Source organism: Myodes glareolus, chromosome 18 (assembly GCF_982192425.1).
Source record: "Myodes glareolus chromosome 18, mMyoGla1.1, whole genome shotgun sequence".
In the NCBI taxonomy this organism is placed as follows: domain Eukaryota; kingdom Metazoa; phylum Chordata; class Mammalia; order Rodentia; family Cricetidae; genus Myodes; species Myodes glareolus.
Genome location: NC_142043.1, coordinates 13992337 through 14015526, shown reverse-complemented (window position 1 = coordinate 14015526; position 23190 = coordinate 13992337). Strand labels below are relative to the sequence as shown.

Sequence of the window (23190 nt, the reverse complement as noted above, 5' to 3'; positions counted from 1 at the left end):
TTTATAGAGGAAGGGACATGATTGGAGCTTCTTTCTGAAGGTCCTCTCTAGCTGCAATCTTTCCAGGTTGCTTTTAAAGTGCCCAAAGGGAAAGCTTGCCTGGAACAATCCCAGGGGTGGCTGCGGTGAGCTCAGAAATGGGCGCCAAGATGAAGGCAGCGGCGGATGATGGTTGAAGAAGGGCCAATCCAGAGATCAGGGGCTGTTGACTGCTGGATATAGAGCGAGGGACACGGGAAAGGCAAAACTTTAGCTTCTGGTTTGAACAAGTGGGAGGATGGGGGATATTTGCAGAGGCGGGTGAGTACCAGTTTATATGTCCCGGCAAAGCATGTGGCTTTCGGGCTGTTAAATTTTAGGTACTTATAGGCTAGTTCACAGTATCTACCCAGGAACCAATGAAATGCAGGGTGTCACCTTTGATGTCATTCCTGAGACATCATCCACCATACTGTCTGAGACAGGGTTTGTACTGGCCCGGAACTTGCCAGGGAATGTCGGCTGACTGGCAAGCGAGCCCCAAGGCTCCCCCTGTCTCTGCCATTGACACTCTGGTGTAACAAGTTGGCACCACCATGGCTTGTGTTTTATAACCTGGGTCTGGATTGAGCTTGGGTCTTTACCCAGCAAGCACTTTGTTGGCCCATGTAAAGCTTTTCAGATAAGAAATAAATGTCTGTGGTTAAGTGCAGCCCTGCATTTTAAATACCTAACCACCGATAACATCATGTTAGTGTATTTATAGTTTATTATTGTCTTATCTGAACATGAAGAGAAGCAAGGATAGATACAGACACAGACATGGGCAAAATGTAATTGAATCTAGACATAGAGAGATTTGTACCACTACAACTAATAGTCTAAACATAGACAAAAATAAAACATTGTCTACCTTCTAATACGAGATTAATAAGAACAGCTCACAGGCTTACACTGTGCTCAACACTTCAGATGTCTTAATTATACTCATCTACTTCATACTCAGGATACCCATGAGAGATGGATATTGTCATTGGTCCCATTTTATACACAAGAGAATGGAGACACCGGTGTGTCCAGGTAGATTAGGACCAGGATTTGAACTAGGTTGTGCAGTTATATATACTGTACTCGTAACACACTTTGTATAGTGCTCTTGTCATCTATACTTATAGGTAAATCAATACTCGACTGTAAAATTCAATTCCATCAATTACGGCACAACGAGAGCCTCCATCTGATTTGGTTGTTGCTAACCTCAGATGTTCTTGGACAATAAAGATCAGAGGAGAGAACTAGATGTCTCAGTGAAGGGCAAAGCTGTCACTGGCCCCCAAGAAATGCCCTGAGGGAAGGCAGCTATCAATACTGTAACCAGAATGTGGCAGCTGAAAGAGGACTCTCAGCTAATTCCTTCATTAACATGTGATCATGAACACAGGCCCAGGGTGCCAGTTCACAGAGGTCTGCACTCACATCGGTTCTCAGAGGGTTTGTCTGGCCTACCCTCCTCCTCATTCTATGGAAGACGACCTCGCTGCCACCCCTATGCTGTCAGGCATGCCTCTGGTCGAGTAAGAGATGCCATGGATGTAGTTAGCTTCCTATTGCTGTGATAAGAACCATGACCAATAGCAACTTGGAAAGGAAAGGCTTTGTTTGGCTTATTTATCCTGGGGCACAGAGTCCATCACCAAAGTCAGGATAGGCACTCAAGGCAATAACATGGAGGCAGGACTGAAGCAGGGACCATGGAGGAAAGCGGCTTACTGACTTGCCCCCGAGGCTTTTTATACATCCCAGAATCACCTACACAGGAATAGCACTGCCCATAGTAGGCTGGGTCCTCTCTGGGCGATCTAAAAACCCAAAGACACTCCCAAATAGATGGTCACTTGGTACAGTCCACTCAGGGTGGTCTAAAAACCCAAAGACACTCCCAAATAGATGGTCACTTGGTACAGTCCACTCAGGGTGGTCTAAAAACCCAAAGATACTCCCAATAGATGATCACTTGGTACAGTCCACTCAGGGTGGTCTAAAAACCCAAAGACACTCCCAAATAGATGGTCACTTGGTACAGTCCACTCAGGGTGGTCTAAAAACCCAAAGATACTCCCAATAGATGATCACTTGGTACAGTCCACTCAGGGTGATCTAAAAACTCAGAGGCACTCACAAATAGATGATCAATGGTACAGCCAAGTGCTACACATCCTGGACAGATGAGGTGGGGCCAGTGTGACCCCACCAGAACAACTCGGATTGTGATGGGAAAATCTTACCCAGAGAGTAACCTGTGGAGTCTGGGCTAACAAGGTTCTTAAGCCCAGATGTCATCTGCAGATTCCTGTCTTCATTCAGTTATCTGACCCTTGACACTTCTAAGTAGATGGCTGGGTTCCAAGCAAACCAGATCTAACAAGGAGGGGATATTCTCAGCCATCAAGACCGTGTTTTGTTGGATGAAACTATGAGACTAATGGATGCATCCGTAGTAAGACCGGCTGGACTTGCTTCATGCTGGGAGATTCAAGTTTCTCTGCTCTCATTCTAGTGATTACACCTCCTAGGGAAATGATCAAGATCAGTTAAAAGACCAATACAGTGATCATGAAAAGAAACATGTGTTTACATATCTTCATCCCTGGTTCCTAGGACAAGAGGCTAGAGTCCTTTAGGTAGCCAGGAGGGATATGTCTTTTGGTGTGATAAAGAGAAAGATGAGGGCCCTTGTTAGTCTCAGGTGAGAGCTGTCGAGGAAACCTGTGCTTAGAAGGTGGGCAAATTCCAAGAGGAAGGAATAAAGTAGAGTTTTTCACCAACAGTCAATGAAGTAGTGAGGCATGTTTATGTGAGGAGGCCTCCGTATGAACCCAAAAGGTCAGAGTTCAGGACGCTTCTTGTGGAAGGCCTGGGAGTGTGCTATGCCTAGAAGCTTGGATGCTGTGTGTGTCTTCTCATGCATTTGCTGCTGTGTTCTCCACCAGGTGACTGTGGCTAAGTTGGATCCCTTATAATGAATAGATAAGTATAAGTTTGATGGAGGATGAATAGACGCTTCTGAAAACTGACTGTCTTAAATTATTGGGTCAGAAGCACACACCTTTCCTTGTGATTTGCATTCAAACTGGGCATGGTCTTACAGAACCCAGTCCCTTACCAGTGACCTGACACTGCCTCCAGGTGGATGATATTGTAAATTGTAGAGCACCCAATGATGTTCAGATAGTTGAGGAATTGTTTCATGGGGAGGATCCACATCTTAGTGACCAGAGTGGAGCACCTGGGAGTAGGGAAAAGCAAGTGGGTTTCCCTGTACTCCACAGTCATGGGCACTGAAACTTCATTTAGCTGAACTGAAAACCTGGACTCCAGGCCCTTGTGAGTGACTCCACACTACACGCCCTATTTCTGGAAAGGAATGTGGCTTCTTCCTTAGGGCCCCTCCATTACATGGTCCTCTATTCTTCAGAAGTCCCCACCCCACGATCGGGTCACAGGGTTTCCTATTTTCCTAAGAGTTGCTAAGTTTTTTGTTCTGATTCATTTAAAATGTCTTACTTTAACACCAAGCTTTATATTATTTTGATTCATGAGGGAGTTCCCACATTGTCAATATTTGAACTCATCTTTGCTCAAAAGACCACTCTCATTCCTGTAAATTATTTTAACTTGGGCTGTTTGGGGAAATCTGTTGGGATTCTTGGTTTTGTTTAACTTTTGTTTCTGGTTTTTCTGTTTGTTTGTTTGGTTTTGGTTTTAAACACGTGACAGCTCAGCGGAATAAAGGAAATGGAGACGTTCTGAATAAAACAACCTACAGGCACAGTCTATGTAACCTACATGGTTACATAGTGTAGTCTACACGGCAATGCTAGGTAACCATACTGGGGATAGCAGACCAAAATGCACACAGGCCGCGCAAAGTTCTGCACTGAGAGAAGCTCACAGAGAAACTATGTGGCGTTAGGACACTGAGGCTACTTTGGGGGACTGGGATTTTGGTTTATCATTTTTCTCCTGCATCTTGATGAGAGGGAATTATGAACTCTATCCAGGGACTCACCTTTTTGTGAAGCAGACCTGCAGCAAGAGGTCTTTCCTCAGTGAAGAAAAGGTGTGACTTTCTTGTGGAGATCGGATAGAATGATGTGTGTTGTTGACAGAAGCACAGCCCAGTGCCTCGGTTCCATGGAAATGGCTGAGCCTTCTCCAAGTAAGGCTGGAAGGAATGGCAAAGCCTTCCTCTGGTCGATGGTTGAGTGCTGACAAATGATTGACCTTTAGCTAAGGCCAATGTACAGAAACCATCCTATGGACCACAGCTTCCTCCTTGGGGATGTTACAGCCTAAAACTGCTCCCTTAGAAAGACATGCCAGTAAGACTCGCTAATGCCTTTACTGTGCAATGCTGTGCACAATAAACACATTGAGTTTCTTGGCTGTATAGGAAACCTTCCATCACAGTCACGGAACCTACCCAGTGCCAGCTTTTCTGTGTCTGTATCGGTCATCTCTTCAATGCCTCTCATTCTTTATCCCTATGTCAACACAGTCAGGTTTCCAGGACCAAGCGGTGCCGAAGATGGCAGCCCTCCTGTTCATGATGATCTTGCATTTAGGTAATACCAGGACCAGAGATGGAACAAGACATACATAAGTAATAAGATGGGCTGGGCTAAGAAATCAGGATGGATTAAGCCCAGACCTAGGAATCACCACATGCAGTCTAGCTACCCCCCTCCACAGTTGCAGTCTTGACAGCGGGGCCTCTGGAGAGGCCATCAAAGCCAGTATCACCCCAGCAGATGGGATTCTCCTTTGACCAGTCCCTGAGAGCTGTGGAAAGATGACAACTTGACAGTTTCTGGATTTCATCTGACAGATGAAAATCTTGTAATTCTGAGATGTCCAGTTTCTTATTAAGATAATTTAATCCTACAGGGGTCCTAAGAGTAAAGCACTGGAAACTGTGTAAGGAATATGGCCTGGTTTCACAGGACACTCAAAGCTCCACGGAACATCCCACACAGCTGTCTCACAGATGCAGCACTGGCCCTTTAAGGTGATAAGGAAAATCTGCTTTGTCTTTGTCTCGGGAATGTCATACTCCCTTCATATCAGAAGCTGCAGTATGTGTGTGGCTGTCTTGGGCTTTGCTAGCTGGCTGATTGTACATTATAGCTGGCTTACGGTAGCTTCCTTTGTTTAGAGGAAAACATAAACCCACTTCTCTCTCAACTGCTTTAAGGAGTTAGGGAGAGAAGCATCAGAAGTTAGGCTTGATGCCCCGTCTGCCAGACTGTAATTAAGGCCTGTGTATTCTAGCCTTGTATACCATTCTCTAAATCCTCTTAGGTTCTCCAGCACCCATCCAGCAGACGGTTCTCGGTCCCTCCTCAGTTTTACAGAGCACACTGGAAAGGGTGTTGATTTAGAAAATAGTGTTTACATTATTTTGTTCAGAAACACATCATCCCCTGCTCTGCCATGTACAGTAACAAGGATGTGCCTCACTCTGCACATCATGATGGTCCCCGAGTAAAGTAAGGACCTTGGACAGATCCAGGGGCCTACTTTTAAGATCAGACTTTTCTTTTAATTTTTTTATTTATTAAACAAACCAACTACAGTTTCACCTCCCTCTTCTCCTTCCCTCCCCCACCTCCTCGATACCTTGCCATCCACTCCTCAGAAAGGGTAAGGCCTCTCATAGGAGTCAACAAAGCCTGACATATCAAGTTGAGACAGGACCAAGCTCCTCCCCACTGCATCAAGGCTGAGCGAGGCATCCCACCATAGGGAATGGGTTCCATAGAGCCAACTTCATGCACCAGGGACAGGTGCTGGTCCCAATGATGGAGGCCCCACAAACAGATCAAGCTACACAACCGTCACCCTCATTTAGAGGATCGAGGTCATGTCCCATGCAGGCTCCCTAGCTATCGGGATCAGACCCATCTTTGCCTTGTAGCTCTGTGAGCTATAAAATGCCTGAGAGTTTCTTTACCCTGTATGTGTTCACAAAGATGGCAGGCACTATGTGGGCCAACTGCACAGAGGTCCTAACTCTGAGAAAATTCAGCTTCACCAATCGCATCCTCTATGCTCTAACTCATGCTTCTTCCCTCCCCCTTTTTCTTACTCAACTTCTATCTGCTCTTATTTTACCCCATCATGTGTTTAGCAGATATGTTTGAATACCTTTTAAATATGAGACACAAAGTGGCTGTAGATATGAAGTAAGAAACTTAAAGAAAACTTGTAATGTTTGAGCGGGAGGTTCTCAGCCAAAACTCCAGCATGGATGGGAAAGGGGTCATTAAGTCCGACTCCTAGCCAAGGAGCTATTGACAGTTGATGATGGAGGAGGAAGAGTGCATTTTTTTCAGGGATTCAGTCCCTGAGAGAGGCTGTGCATTCTAGAGTAGGTGCCCCCACACCACACACCTACAGGCAGCTCTAGGTAGCACTAACTACTAAGTGATCTCAGCAGATTCTTTTTAAAATGAGCCAATGAGGGGCTGAAGAGATGGCTCAGTGGTTAAGAGTCCTGGCTGCTCTTGCAAAGAACCAAGTTCAGTTCTCAGCACCCACCCAGCACCTCACAACTGCTTGTGATTCCAGTTCCTGGGGACCTTACACCCTTTCCTGGCTTCCAAAGATAACAGGCACATGCATCACACAGTATGATCATAAACATAAATACTCATACATGTAAAATATAAGGAAATCTTTTTAAGTGGGCACATGAAGTCAGGAGGGACAAGTAGGGAGAAATGAAGGATAAATTGGAAAGGAGAGAATTGGGAGACAATTTGATCAAGATATTATAGATGTATGAAATTTTTTATACAAAATTAAAGAAAGAAACCTTACATTAAGATTTCTCAAGTAAAGAGCTAAGTACACAGGCTACATTTACCAAAACCAAATCCATCAAAAGATAGAAAAGTCACAATCCAATGTTCTCCATGTAACGAGCGGCATGTACTGTGTGAGTGGAAGAGGGGAGCATTTGGTGTAGAGGGAGACGCTAGTGGGAAAGGAGGATGGGCTGAGTGAGGGCACTGCGGGAAGGAAGAAGAACACAGTATAACATTTATGCAAATGCTTTAATGAAGACCATTACTTTGGCTGCTAACTTTTAAAAAGGAAAAGTCTCCTAGGGCTGGAGGATAGTTCAGATCTTGTACAGCTCTTGCAGAGGACTGCAGTTTGGTTCCTAGTGTTCAATTCAGGTAGTTCACCAACTGTAACACCAGCTCCAGGTGATCCAGTGCTTTCTTCTGGCCTCTACTAGCACCTGCACACACACACACCACACACACACACACACACACACATACACACACACAATTTTTTTAAATAACTGTGTGGTATGTTTGTTGCCAATGATAAGCCACAAGCTTTAAAGCCAAAATTAATGTGGGACAATTTTATCCACTAGAATTTTTGGTAATCAATATTATTGTCATTTTAAAATTGTGTGATTGTAGTGATCATTTTATAAAGTCATGTAATTTAGGGAAGCTATTTTACAAATTGCAGTGTCCACTATTATAAAATCACGTGGGGATTAAAAATAAACTCTACTGAATGTACAAAATTAGATCAATGAGCCCTTATATAATTCTAAAGCGCTATTTGGTTGTAGCTTCAGCTTCTGTGCTGCAGTGACCTTCGGAAGCGAGCACTTGTCAGGTATTGATGTGTCGCGAAGAAGAGCTACCATTCCTGAGAGGCTAATCCCATAATCCACATTTACCCTTACTTCTTCATACTCTCGCCACACCAGCTAGCACACTGGAAGTAGATGGAAGGGCAGAGGTGGGATGGTTTGCAACACGGAAAGCCATGACAATCTTCTGGCCATATCTTGTCCTTTTTCTGAAAACAGAAATTTCCCATAATGAGCCAATGTGAGCACATAATGAGCACATTACTGTTGCTTGGAAATGCATTTGCAAGTAGATATTTTCAAACTTCTGTTGTATTTCTGGTACAATAAATATTAAGAGAGGAAATCTACACTATAAAAACTCTTTAGACTCTTCAGTAATTTCTGAGAGTGCAGAGTCGGAAGACTAAACATTGGAGAGAGCCACCACAGAACAGCACAGACCAGAAGCTACAGGGAGTCCTCGCAGTCAAATGGGAGGGGCTCCACCCCGGGGAAAGCTTGCAGGTGGAGAGCCACACCTGACTATGTGCTGTCCTTGATGGGCACTGGGCATCACCACGGTTATAGATTTGCTATGATGGAGGCAGAAGACATGTGCAGCAGCTGGTCTTTCTATGTAATTGTTTTATCTGTGGATACATTGATTGGCTCAATATGTTGCGTCTTTCTCTAGCCAAATTGTCTTATTTACTGTGTATTGCCTCAAAATATAACTATTTATAATGCCACTAATGGAAATGCCCCCATTCTCGCTTGGCTAGATGTCACCCCCACTGCAAGCTCATGAAAACTTCTAGAAAGGGCTTTCCAAGCACCTGGCACATGTGTAGTAACATCACCCTAGATGTGAAGCCTCAGATGGCCCAAGAAAGAACCTGGTTCTGAGCACTGAACTGGGCCTCCCAGTAAGGGTGTCAAGAGCTCCTTTGTGGCACCATTCCCTAGACTGGGTCCTGAGCTATGTAAAAGTGAAAACTAGCTTTAAACACAAGCAAGTAGCCTGGGTACATTGTTTCTTCTGCCTGTGACTAGCTACTTAGTTCCTGCTACTTAGTACCTTCCCCCAAATGACAGACTGTAGCTTGGAGTTATAAGGCAAATCAACCATTTACTTTCTTGTTTTCCTGGCTTTTTTGTCAGGATACTTTGTCACAGTTACAGAAATGACCTAGGGCATGTATGTTAGAAGCCAAGTCCAGGCAACAGTGTCATGGAAGAGTCTGTTGAAGATCCCTAGGAAGAACAAAGGTAGTGCCATGGTTGGCCAAGGCTTTTCAACATGCACAAAACAGAGGACCATTTGCCTGGAGCTCTTGTCCATCTCTTAGTATGTGAGGTTGGCAGCTTGAACTCATTAGCATGGTACTAAAAATAAGAAGCATGGTATTTAAAAAGAAGAAAAGGGAAAGAGGAAGAGAGAGGGGAAGAGGAAGAAGAAGAGAATAAGAAGGAGAAGAAAGGGATACTCAATGGTCGGCTAAACCTGCTCCCTGCTAGTCAGTCTTAGCTGCTCGGCTTAGGCCCTGGAGAGGAGATGGGGAGGTTAAACTTCCCTACTGGGAAGATATGTGACTGGATTCAAGAATTTTGCTCTAAAACACATGCTAGATATAAAATGCATTTTTAAAATTTAACCTCTCTCATTCCTGAGGACTCACATAACTAGTAATTAATCAAAACACCATCTGTGTTTTGGTCAGCTCAGAACAATCACACTGTGCAGTGTGTGCATGTGTGTGTGTGTGTGTGTGTGTGTGTATGCATGTGTGTGCGTATGCTAATTATCAGAATTCCTATCTAGAAAGACACAGGACTGGGCAAAAGAATTCCTTCATGAGCCTCTTGGAGTGTCCCAGTCTTTGGGGCTGGCTTATCCCAAGACTTGAAAGATAATGAGGGAAAAACACTGTTCTGCCTATGGCAAGGAAAGATGCTTGGTTTACTATTGTCAGGGGAAGGACAAAAGAACAAAGCCAGAAAAGAGGGAGAAAGAATCCATCGAATGTCTATAAGCATTAAGAAGCCAAACAAGCCCAAAGCTTTGAGTGGACAGTCTGAGTTACTGGAATGGGACAATACATTGGCATACAAAAGAAAGCGTCATCAGACATGAGAGTCTAGCATAGAAAGATTCCTGCTCGTCTCAACCTGGGGTGTTACCTGGGCTTGGAAAGACCACAGGCAGGTACGCAACAGACTGAGATGAGGATGCCAGAGAGACAGGAAGCCCTTCCCTGGCAACAGAAGTCTGGTCTAAAAAGCCACAGGGCTCAAGGTCTCCAAACCCCATTTCATATCTTGATTCTCTTTCATGTGGTCACAGCTTTAGCCACAGGATCATTTTGTAGCCATCCTTCCCTGGCAGACGCTAACACCTTTCTTGCCTTCGGTCTAGTTGTGGGATCATTCACGTAGTCAAAGTAGCTGTGTATCCAGGGTCCCAAGGACTTCCACTGGTCTTAACCGATTGAGTGAGCTGGGAATATTAATCTGTGAAATGATGTCAGTGAGGAGGGAAAGGGTAAATTCACAATCCATCAGGTTGAAAATTCTATGAGCCTCAGGCTGGGGAGATGGCTCAGTAAATAAAGAACCTTAGCACCCGATTACAAATTAGGGATGGTGACATGCGACTGTAACCCCCATACTTGGGGTGGGACAAGGGTAAGTGGATCCTGGAGCTCATTGCCCAGCCAGCTGAGCTGAAGTAATGAATCCCGGTTTGTTGAGAGCCTGTGCTTCAAACACTGAGGTGGAGAGGGGTGGAAGAAGACACCGAGCATCAAACTCTGGCTGCCCCCGATTCACAGCCTGCTCAACTATCTACACCACACTCACAAAGTTCTGTGAATCCCACAGAATCTGCTGCTCAGACAGTTCTTCTTCTACTCGTTATGACGAAATACTGTTGACTGTTGGGATTTTAAAATGGGGATTTTTAATTATAGAAATTATTCTCTTAAGACCTGTTTCTCTCTTAGGAATGTACAGTACTTAATGTACACTGGTTTTCTAGTGGCAGTTCCTTTTTAAGGCTAGGAAGAACTCCATAGATGGTGTTAATTTTATGCACAAACATTTAGTTCTTTGATTTTTCTTTTTTTCTTTTTCTTTTTTGACCCCTCTCTGTAGGCGGAGGCCACTCGTTTGTTACCTGGCCGCTCAGACCACAGAAACTATATTATTTGCAATACCGATTCTCCAATAGCTTAAGTATCTTTCTAGCTGGCTCTTATATCTTAAATTAACCCATTTCTATTAATCTGTGTATCTCTGGCAAGATTCTAGCACATATGTCTCCTGCAGTAGCTACATGGTTTCTCACTGACTCTGCCCACTTTCCTCCTCTATCTGCTTGGATTTCCCACCTTGCCCTACTCTGTGCTACAATAGGCCCAAAGCAGCTTCTTTATTAACCAATGGTATTCACAGTATACAGAGGGGGATCCTGAATCACCTCTCTTCTGGGTGATCTTTGTCTGTGTTGACCCCTCATGTTGAATTTTTACATCAGAACAAAATGACCCCCCCGTCTCTGTACCTTTCTAACACCTAAGGAGAGACCAAGCCTTGCACCAAAATGAACACGCTAGTGGGTGTTTTCAGTTGAATTAAAATTGTGTGTCAAATCAAACTTTTTAAATTGCTGCTTTGTATCACGGCATCTTGGCTATGCTGCAGGGATAAAAAGTAAAACCTTGGTGGTTTAATGAAATAAAGGTTGGTTGGTTTGTTATTTTTTTCTATGCCACAATAAAGTTGGCTACAAGGTAGAATGGGTAGAAGGTAGAACACTGCTTCTCTTTCTCACAGCTGCCCAGACTAAGGAACCAGCTGTGGGGCCACTGTGCCTTCTGCTTTAACTTTCTATTCTCAACATCCCACCAAGGTGACCTGCTCTTGTCACTAGACATGATCCAAGACCCAAGACCAATAGATTTCTTTCTATGTTTGTTTTTTATCAGGAAAAATTTGAGGGACTATTCCGGACTTATGATGAGTGTGTCACGTTCCAGCTGTTTAAGAGTTTCCGACGTGTCCGAATAAATTTCAGTCATCCCAAATCTGCAGCCCGTGCACGGATAGAGCTTCATGAGACCCAGTTCCGAGGGAAGAAACTAAAACTCTACTTTGCACAGGTAACTTTTCACACTGCTTTTTTTGGCCTAGTGGTGTAGATCACTTGTTGCCTTATAGAAGAAACAGGTTTGCTTCTCAGCTCCCACAAACATTGGGTGCTGTCTTCCGACCTCTTACAGTACCAGGAGCACATGTAGCACATATATATACATGTGGGCTAAACATTCATGTTCATAAAATAAATTTCTTAAATAATTGTTAATTTAAAAATCATAAATTAAAATGTAAATGGGGACCTGGAGAGATAGTTCAGCAATTAGAAATACTGGCTGCTCTTGCAAAGGACCAGGGTCCAATTCCTAGCACTGTCTGAAGCCGCAGTTCCTGGGGATCCAGTACCTTCTACTTGTCACAGGCATTGCACATGCATGAATTGGTTTGCTGTTATAATTAGTTCACTAACGTAGAAATGCAGTGGTTATGTAAGACCTGAACAAGATAAACCAGTCAATATTCCAGCTTGGAGAGGGAGGGGACCATGAAGTGGGAGATCCCCACCTCCAGCTGAGGCCCTAGACAGTGGGTGGATGCTAGCAGTGGAGGAGGCAGCTTCTTTGTGGCTGTGACCTCCAGTAGGTGGACCATGTTCCGGTGGATGGTCCCATGCCCGTGGACAGCACAGATTAGACTCAGGGAACATGAAAACATAAAAGACATGAGGTTGGGAGGGGAGAGGAGTGGCAGCTTATATGATCAAAATACATTTATACATGTATGAAATTCTCGAACAGTTAAGCTTTTAAAACAAGAAAAGAAATAGACACAGATCCTGAGGCACAGAGAGAGAGGATCTGTGTCTGAGGACAGGGGATCTAAGAACAGCCAAGCTGAGCTTTAGCCAGGACAAGTCACAGAAGCTTGCTGGGACTCAGAGTCCCCATTGGAAGATAGGCTGATGACATCACCAACTCATCCAGCTTCCGTGACGATGACGTGGAAGACTGCAGCAGTGCCAGGACCCTGGAAAAGGCACTGTTCCAGCTAGGAGCTGCATGCAATAGAAGTGATCTCACCACAGGGTCTCCTAACCTTCCTAAAAAGGGTATGATAAAAATTTAAATGATAGGTTTTACAGTCTGCTAAAACTATCTAATGATTCAGACTCATAACAAAGAGTTATAAATCTGTGAAAACTAATTTTATGCTTTGCAAAACCAAATGCTCACTGTTCTAGAGAGGGATGGGTAGTTCTTGGGGATGTCCATGAGGTTCACAGCCCTGCACGGTCAGTATCTGTTGTCTCTATCAAGGCCTCATCCATCACTAGGCAACAGTCACCTTGCAAATGATCTGTGAGTATGGTTCCAACTTCGGACTGCACACATATGGCACAGTGGAAAGATCCCAGGCATCAGCCTCAGACTCCTCGAAAACCCTACATCTCTTACAAATCCATGTAGCTAGGACAAATATCAATCATCGTTTATTAAAACCTGCATCAGGATCAGTAGTGATGGCATACGCCCATAATCCCGGCATGCTAGAGCCTGAGGCAGGGAGACTTTGCATTCAAGGCCAGCCTGAGATATATAGGGAGATCCTATCTCAAAACCAAAAGACTGTGTGCATGTATGTGTATATATATATATGTCTACATGCAGTATAGGATGGGTAGATTAGGTTCCATTAAAAGGTAATATTGAGCTACCATGTGACTCTACAATACTCCTCTAGGTACTAAAAATAGGGAATTTAAACAAATACATAGGCAGCAATATTCATAGCAACACTGTTCACAATAAGTCAAAAGTGAGAACAACCTAAGGTTATAGAACAAATAAAGGGATAAAGAGACTGTGGTATGTTTACACGAAGGAATATTATTCAGCTATAAAAAGAAATATTGAGGTTGGGCAGTGGTGGCACACACCTTTAATCCCAGGACTTGGGAGGCAGAGATGGCAGATCTCTGTGAGTTTGAGGGCAACTTGGTCTACAGAGCGAGTTTCAGGACAGGCTCCAAAGTTACACTGAGAAACCCTGTCTCAAAAAAAAAAACAAGAGAGAGAGAGAGAGAAACATTGATAGTCTGTCACCAAATAATGAGCCTTTGAGAAGCTGGACACAAAAGGTCATCGCTCAATGGCTCCATTCTTATAGAACAGGTGAACCCACAGACGTAGACACAGCCTGACCACCACCAGGGGATAGTAGGAGACTACAGGGTTTGTCTTTATTTAAGGGGTGCATAGTATCCTTAGGGCAATGGGAAGGGTTAGGGTGGTGATCCTCAGCCTTCCTAACGCTATGACTCTTTAATACAGTTCCTTATGTTGTGGTGACTACTGATCATAAAATTATTTTCTTTGCTACTTCATAACTGTGATTTTGCTATTAATATAAATTATAATGTAGATATCTGGTGTGGGAGAATTGTCTGTATTCTGTCAATCATATTTTAATAAAATGCTGATTGGCCAGGCAGGCAGTATAGGCAGGAAAGCCAGACAGGAAGTAGGGGTGGAGCAATGAGAACAGGAGAATTCTGGGAAGCAGAGAAGTTCCTCAGCAGCACTCCTGCGCAGACCACCAAAGAGGCAGCATGTAACTTGCCCAGCTGAGAAAGGTACGGAGCCATTATGGCTAACATAGATGAGAATAATGGGTTAATATAAGTTATAAGAGTTAACAAGAAGCCTGACCTAATGAGCCAATCAGTTTATAATCTTATGGAGTCTTGTGCGTGATTTTCTTTGTTGCTTGCCGGCTGTTGGGGTACTGGGAGGGACAGAAACCCCAACAAGCCGGCCCTACATGTTACATATGGCGCCCACGTGGATATCTGAATTCACAGAAAGCCTGAGAAAGCTTGGGAAAGAATAGAGTAAAGCATGTTTTGTTGGTAGCAGCGATTTCTCAGGTCTGCTCTGCTTGCTAGAGGCAAGCAAGCACTCTCATCTAAGAGAGGCTTCCTGACTCAGCTTTAGCTGCAAAACCCTGCAGCTCTTTTAAGAGGTCCTGCCACGAAACACTTAACCAGTGTTGATGAAAAGCTGAACACTTGCTTTTCAGGTTTTCAGCTGTAACAGGAAAAAAAGCTGCACTGTTTTAAAATGCCGGCTTTCTGGGCTGTCCTGCCAAGGCAATCGCTGACTCTTTCAGTCAAGCAGTCTGACTGAGTGTGGTTTGTGAGTAGAATGCTTCAGCTTGCTTGCTGGCACGGACCTTGAAATGCCATAGAGTTGTGGCAGTAAAAGGCTCCAGTGGTACATCTACCATGAAGCTGGAAAGCTAAGAAATGGCCTAGATCCAGCCGTCAAAGCCACGGTTTTAGGCTCATGTGGTCAGAAAAAAGGAGAGATATACTTAAAGAGAGATTCAACGACGAAGAAAACCTCTAAATGGTTTATAGTATGTTACAAATAAACGCAGGATAAAAGTTAAAGTTCTTAAAGTAAAAAGAGAGTGGTTATGTGTGGTGGTACACACCTTTAATCCCAATGCCTGGGAGGTAGAGGCATATTGACCTCTGTGACTTCAAGAGACAGAGGTAGGGATTGACCTCTGTGACCTCAAGGTGTGGTAGTACACACCTTTAATCCCAATGCCTGGGAGGCAGAGACAGAAGCATCTCTGAGTTCAAGGTGTGATAGCATACACCTTTAATCCTAGCACTGGGGAGGCAGAGACAGTGGATCTCTGTGAATTCAAAGACAGCCTGGTCTACAGTGTTATTTCAGGACAAAGATATACAAAGATCCTGTCTCAAAAAGTAAAAGTAAAAATAAAAGAAGTAGAGGTTAAAATAAAGTCACATAAAGATGGAAAATGCACAGAGAATCTTCATACTGTATGCTATTATGCTCTCTTTAAATTGTTTGATTGCTGAGGAAGGAGCAACAACTGCTAAAAGACTTTTGTTTATAAATGCTGCTGAACTAACCCAAGATAGGAATTTTGAAAATACCTTGGCTTCAAAATTGAAGTCAAAAGGTATGTTACTTTGGAGAAGAGATTTTGCTTTTGTTTCCACAGAAAATGAGAGGCTTTGGATTTATTCAGAGTTAAGAAAAATCACCTTTGACCAAGGGAGGCCACCTGAAAAATCTCCGACAGGAATAGATGGCCCAGATGTCTGAGTTTTACATCCAGAACAGATTCAAGACTACTGCCTGAGATGATCAAGACTCACAGGATACTCCAGTCAGGACTTGATTATAACTCTAAATTTTCTTTAGGTCCCCATAAGATCATCAGCGCCCCCAACCAGCAGGAAGTAGCCTGAAATACTACGCCCACATTCCCAACAAATAGACTATGGGTATTTTTCTTTGTTTAAAAAAAAAAAAGAGGGAAATGGTGTGGGAGAATTGTCTGTATTCTGTCAATCATATTTTAATAAAATGCTGATTGGCCAGGCAGGCAGTATAGGCAGGAAAGCCAGACAGGAAGTAGGGGTGGAGCAATGAGAACAGGAGAATTCTGGGAAGCAGAGAAGTTCCTCAGCAGCACTCCTGCGCAGACCACCAAAGAGGCAGCATGTAACTTGCCCAGCTGAGAAAGGTACGGAGCCATTATGGCTAACATAGATGAGAATAATGGGTTAATATAAGTTATATTAATATATATTAATTATATATTATATATATAATTAATTAATATAATATATTATATTAATATATATTAATTATATATATAATATAGTTATATTATATATAATTAATATATTATATTAATATAATATAAGTTATATAAGTAATATAAGAGTTAACAAGAAGCCTGACCTAATGAGCCAATCAGTTTATAATCTTATGGAGTCTTGTGCGTGATTTTCTTTGTTGCTTGCCGGCTGTTGGGGTACTGGGAGGGACAGAAACCCCAACAAGCCGGCCCTCCATGTTACAGATATCTGTGTTTTCTGATGATCTTAAGTGACCCCTGTGAAAGTGTCATTCAGCTCCCAAAAGGGGTGCAGGGCACAGGTTAAGAGCATCTGGGTTGGGAGCTCAGTAGAGGTGCAGCAGTGTGTAACGGACACACACACAAAAACAAAACCAGAAACTGGGGGAGGGAGACGGTCCCAGAGGAAGGACATCATGTACACCCTCACGAGCGCTCACAGCATCCTGCAGGGCAGGGCTCAGCAACACATTTAGGAAGCCCTGGAGGCGACCCTGGTGCTTAGCAAATAATGGCAACTGCCATGTGGAGTACCAGCTCAGAAAACAAGCACATGAAGGGTAGCTAGGCAGGACTGCCACTGACTTCTGGTCGTTGGGGAAGCCCTGCCCAGCAGAAGGCACGGAAAATCACATCTCGTTCTCCTCTGTTCGAAAGGTCCAGACCCCCGAGACAGACGGAGACAAACTGCATTTGGCACCCCCACAGCCTGCCAAACAGTTCCTCATCTCTCCCCCTTCGTCTCCTCCTGTGGGCTGGAAGCCCATCAGCGATGCCACGCCAGTCCTCAACTACGACCTCCTTTATGCCGTGGCCAAACTAGGACCAGGTGAGTGTGGGGCCCTTCTTAAAACTAAGCATTTGTCAGCAACCTAGAACTGCCAAACAAAAATGAACGAGCTTGCACGCAGAGGTTTCCCAATCCCATCCTGCATTTCTAATGGAGTCCTTGCTCCCCGTGGACAGTGGGAGGGAGGATGATGGATGGGAATGCAGTGCCCAGCTCTGCGCCTTCTGCAGAGCAATGCAGGGGCTGCACTAAGAAAACTCTGGTTCTGGGTTGTAGTGCAGGACTTTAATGCAGAGGCAGCACCCAGTGCTGGGATTTCTCCGTGCATCCTGAGGTCTGCAGAGAAAGATGTTCTCTCGGCTGGCAAGAGGCTACCATGCTGCTTTACCAGTTTTATTATTGCTACAGATATCAGTATGTACCCTGAAATCCTCTGCAGAGAGACATCCTTCTTATCAAAATGAAGCTCCAAGTCCTGCAGGAAGTCAGTGATAACAACCTCTCTCCATATTCTCTCTCTCTCTCTCTCTCTCTCTCTCTCTCTCTCTCTCTCTCAGAGTCACCCCATGTCACTCTGTCTCTGAGAGGACAGAGAGAGAGAGAGAGAGAGAGAGAGAGAGAGAGAGAGAGAGAGAATGTCCTCTTTGTTCCAATGTTGATGTATTTTAGCTTATCTGCTCATTCCAGTCACAGGTATTTGCTGCTATACTTTACTTCCCCTCTCCTCTCTGGACAGATGTTTGAATTATTCCCAAGTTTTCGCATTACCATCAAAGCTGCTGTTATCACTCCTGTATATATCTCTTTCTGCACTTGGCTGATGTTATTTCAGATTTTACACCCAGTGGTGATACCATCTCCAATTTCAGCTGGCGAAGCCTCTTTGTACTCCAAATGACTTTTCCTTGTCTTCTACAAGGAGAAGAAATAATTAGAATGGGAGGGGCTAAAACTAGCACTGTGGAGATGAGGGATGAATACTGGCTCTTAAGTCAGCTCTTTGTGCTGCTGGCTCTCCCAGGTGACTGGACTTTGAAAATACAACCCCCAAGAGAGATAGCATTCAGAAGCCTCCCATTGATCCAGATTCACCCATCCCAGAAACCCAGATTCTCATAGACGCCATACTTTGTCAGCCATGGGAATTAGAGTGAGCAACGGTCCTTGTTTGCCAAGGATGGAAAGATGCCTGGATTTCTGTGCTAAAACCAGGAAATTCCCAAGAAGAAATGGCCAACCTACTGTGTTCTCCAATGAGATGGGGGCTGATTTGATTAAATCATTCTCTGTGAGAATGACTGCCCGTTGGGGGTGGGGCCTGCCTCAGAAGGAAGTTTCTCCTAGTGAACCAGTGCCCTCAGAGAGCCACTGTGGGAAGCAGAGGGTGTGTAGGATGGGCTGGTGAACAAGGGGATGGATTTATGAGTGTTTGGCTCGCTTTTAGTGTCCTGAATCTACACAGTCTCCACCCAAGGAGGGCCATGGCTGTGGAGGGCAGTAGCATGGTGACATATACGAAGTCAGGTCTGCTCAAGTCAGGCCTGGGAAAGTCATTACCCTTCACAGCAGGAAGCCTCTCCAGCCCAAGGGACCCTGTGGGGTGTCAGCTTGACTCAGCATGAGCAAGCACACGATTGACCAGTCTGGATGATTGTTCTGCATATTAACAAGTAGTACTTCCTGTGGAATCACCAAGTCCCAGGCTGGCTGACTTGCATTTTACAGGACTGGAGACTGGGGGCCCCAGGGTGTGTGTGTGTGTGTGTGTGTGTGTGTGTGTGTGTGTGTGTGTGAGAGAGAGAGAGAGAGAGAGAGAGAGAGAGAGAGAGAGAGAGAGTAGAGGCCAGAAGTCAGACTCTAATACTGCTCTTTGGGCACCATCTACCTTTTCTGCTTTCGGCTTTGTTTGTTTGTTGAGAAAGGATCTCACCTGGCCTGGAGCTCACCAAGTAACTAAGTTGGAGTCTCAGGGATCCATCTGTCTCTACCTCCCCAGCACTGAGATTACACATGCGCACCACCATGCCCACATGGGTCCTGGAGATCAGGTACTCAGGTTTACACGGCAAGCGTTGAGCCATATTCCATCCTGGTCTTTCCTCCTTACCGAAATGGCTTCTTGGTATAAAATGTACTGAGATCACAGCTCAATCACTCTGTGCTCCACCTACTTGGGGCTGATAATCCAGTAAAGTTCTAGAAATTCTCGTCACTTTTTGTTTTTATCAGGGATGTGAACTTTTATTTGGAGTCAGTGCCAACAGGGAGTTGTACCGGAGGTGAGGGCCAGACTTGGTCACCTTTCCTGGCTCACAGTCCAGGGTCTGGAAGTGATTCTCAAGGACAAGTGTGACCTAAAAGACAGCAAGAAGGGACACCAGGCACAGGGATTGGGCCCTGGTAGGGATACTTATGGAACCTACCACAGAGGAAGTCGGGAGGAAATGACCTCAGACAGTCAGGAAAGGAGGGTGATTCTTGTGAGTTGAGCAAAAGTGGTTGACAGCATTCAGACGCAGGGTAACCTATGGCCTTCACCTTCTTGCCTCACATAAATGTACCTCATCCCATTTTGCAAGTGCCCTGGAGCTAATGTCACAGACTACAGGACAGAGCTGTGGGAAGGCAGATGGGCTTCCCCAGGGTGGTGCAGCTGGATGGTTTCTGAGCCTCTTCTTGATTCGAGGCAGTGAAGCTCCGCCCCTTGGCCAGATGCTCTTCTGTTAGGGAGTATCGCCAACTTTAGGCCTGTTGGACTTGAGCACTGGGTAGCTTCTGTTTTAACCCTGAGCTGGTGGTGATCTTCAACACCACGCCAGCCTTCCAGAAAGCCTGACCCAGTGTGCAGAGTGCACAACAACGGGCCCATTCATGGCCATGTGCAGTAGCAAATGCCAAGGTTGCCAATATCCAGGGTTTCCTCCTCTACAAGGACAAACTAGTATTGTCCTTGGAACATCGGCCACCTGGATGGATTTTTGGGGGCATTATTGTCTGCATTCCTTGCCAGTAGTTTCTCGTTGCTTCCACATCCCATGTGGATAAATGACTTGTATCCAATAATGAAGCCGAAAATAGCACAGAGGTCATATTAGAGGCCTTGAATATCACTTCTCTGTTGCTGAAACAGAACACCCAAGACTTGATGATTTATAAAAAGAAAGAGGTTTGTTTCGGCTAGTGGTTCTGGAAGCTAGAAAGTCCAAGGACCTAATATCAACATCTGCTCGGTTCATGTGTCACCCAGATGACACAGGCAGCCAGGTGTGGGAGAGCAGGTCCTTTATTCCCAGGCTTTGGGAGACAGAGGCAGGAGGATCTCTGTGAGTTTGAGCCAGCCTAGTCTACAGAGCAAGTTCCTGGCCTATAGTCATTCATATCTTTATAGGAGACCCTGTCTTTCAAACAAAAACAAACCCAGAGAAGCTATGAGTTTGGGGCATGTTCTGTAACAGCCCACACTGTGGTAACTGATCTAAGTCTCATGGGAATGAGACAGGCATTAATCCATTCATTGGTGCTCAGTCATCTTTACCCAAACCCTTCCCAACACTGCTGCACTGATCCAATGTGTGACTGTGCTTTAGCACAGGCTATCTCAGGCACAACATAGAGGGATCAAGACTGCACATTCCCTACATCTTCCCTTTACCTACATGTCTGTCCTATCCCCCAATAAGGTGTCACAGCAGGGTAGATAGGTAGGTAGGTAGGTAGGTAGGTAGGTAGATAATAGATAGATAGATAGATAGATAGATAGGTAGGTAGATAGATGATAGATAGATAGATAGACAGACAGACAGACAGACAGATAGATGATAGATAGACACAGACTGACGTACAGACAGACAGATAAAGTAGACAGTAGTTGTTTTCTTTGCACACAAATACTCACATCTCTTTGTGGACATTCCCTGTTGTTCAATGTTGACTCTTCCCTGACTTTTAAGAAGGAATGTTTATGTTTTATTCACATTGCCATTCTCAGCTCCTGGTTGTACCTGGCACATAGTAGATACTCAATAAATATTGGATAGCTGAATGAATAAATAAATCAATGCCTCAGATAGTAGCCTGCTTAGAGATGGTGTCTTCAGCAGCAAATTGCTGCTTTCTGTGGCTTTAGCCAGACTGAGTCAGATAGCAGTTAATTAATGTTTGCAGTAACAAAAGGACTTCCAGCATTGCCATTAAAAATGATTTCATAAAGTTCATTTCTTTAATCCATTCACAGTATCATTTCTGGGACAAGTTATAACTCAATTCCTGAGTTCCAGGTTATTTTTAATATAATATTTTTATTAATTCTTCGAGAATTTCATACAAAGTATTCTGACCATATTCATCCCCATTCCTCTTCATAGCTCTGCCCAGACCCTCCCTCTTCCTCCCCACCCATTCCAACTTTGTAGACCTTTCTTTTAATAACCCACAGAGTTACATTGTGGGCTGTCCATACACTCATGGATATGCAACTGTCTTCTGCCACATAGACCGTCTACCAGGGCCCACACCCTTAAAGGAAACAGAATCACACAGCCCCAGAGGCCAACAGTTCGTAGCCTCCTCGTCGTGGCTGGTGTCCCTGAGCTTCTTTCCTCTCCTTTCTCAAATGTTACCTGGCTTGGTCCTGTGAAATCAGCTACAGCTCCTGTGAGCCCATGAGGGCAGAGGTCAAGTAATATCCAGAAGACACCTGTCACTCCATCCTTCCCACCTCTCACTTTTTCTACCTCCTTTCCCACAGTGATCCCCAAATTCTGGGAACGGGGATATGAATAGATGTCCCTTGTGGCTGAGCACTCCACAGAGTCATTTACTCTCTGCACGTTGATGACTTGTAAGTTTCTACATTAGCTACCATCCACTGCACATACCCCAGGTTTTTTGGGAGGGCTGTAGCACAGAATTTGCTCCCTTCTTCTTTGTTCATGGGGTCTTCACAGTCTGTGAAAGAAGGGCTTTCTGTGTTTCTGATCCAGAGGCAGTAACATGGGTTCTGACCTGGAGGTGAGGAAACGGGCTAACACTATCCATTTCTATGTGTTTTCTGATATCTGCTATTACTAATTTGAGCAGCAGTACAGGGTTCTATTCTTTTCATAATGTAGTAGGAAAGAGAACATAAAATCTCAAACCCAACAAAAGCAGTGGACAGAAATGGCAGAGACAGGGCCTGCCACCCAACTAAACAGGATGAGGATCTGAGCAGATGCGAAGTGGAGCCCTTTGTTCTGCTCTCTGGAGGGCCCAGAAGGTCATGCTCATTGCCACTGAGAATGCCTGCAGGGAGAGAGGGAAACATTGTCTATTTCCTTCTCCCCCTCCTGCTATTTTTAGCTCTGCTTAGCGAGATCAATTTTAGTTAACTGCAGAGGAGGGTTTTAAATGGTACTTCAGTTTCAAGTTGCCCACGTCGGCTATATTTAGATTCCTCCCCCCACCCCACCCGAATTCTACTCTATCAAAACATGTCATAGTAAAGAATCTCTGCTGTGGTGGCTGCTTAGCACCCCGTTTCCCTCAAGTGGAAAGTATCTGCCACTAATTAACGTAACTCACGAGGAAGACATACCTATTCCAAGCTCTGATTCAGTGGTAAGGACAATTCTTTTTCAAATATATATATATATATATATATATATATATATATATATATATATATATATATGAGCACCTATATTTGGGATGTATGGCATGACTATCGCAGGTAGATTCACTGCACATTTAAAGATGGCTATACTCTGATCACAGACATGAACCACACCCGCAGCAGCCAGCATCCCCCATTCCCAGTCAGTATGGTCTCCAGCCATGGCTCTGCACACAGGGGATCTGCAGCGCTCACCCTCCAACAGGTGTCCATCAGCTTGTGTGTCCTCTCCAGGAGTTTACCCTGAAGGGCTACACATGCAAAGGAGCCCCTTCTTCTCCACATCCTCGCCTAGTGTATCTTCAGTCCTGCGAGTGGCAA

At 44.5% G+C, this 23190-nt stretch overlaps 1 protein-coding gene across 3 annotated transcripts in view; it reads left to right on the top strand.

Annotated features, from left to right (window-relative positions):
* Rcan2 (regulator of calcineurin 2) overlaps positions 1 to 23190 on the top strand; it is a 251471-nt gene that overhangs the window by 212981 nt on the left and 15300 nt on the right. For all 3 annotated transcript variants that reach the window (XM_048445212.3, XM_048445213.3, XM_048445214.3), the window contains 2 exons: positions 11632 to 11805; positions 17084 to 17255. In XM_048445212.3, coding sequence (XP_048301169.1) covers positions 11632 to 11805; positions 17084 to 17255 — 346 coding nt within the window. The remainder of the gene's footprint in view (positions 1 to 11631; positions 11806 to 17083; positions 17256 to 23190) is intronic.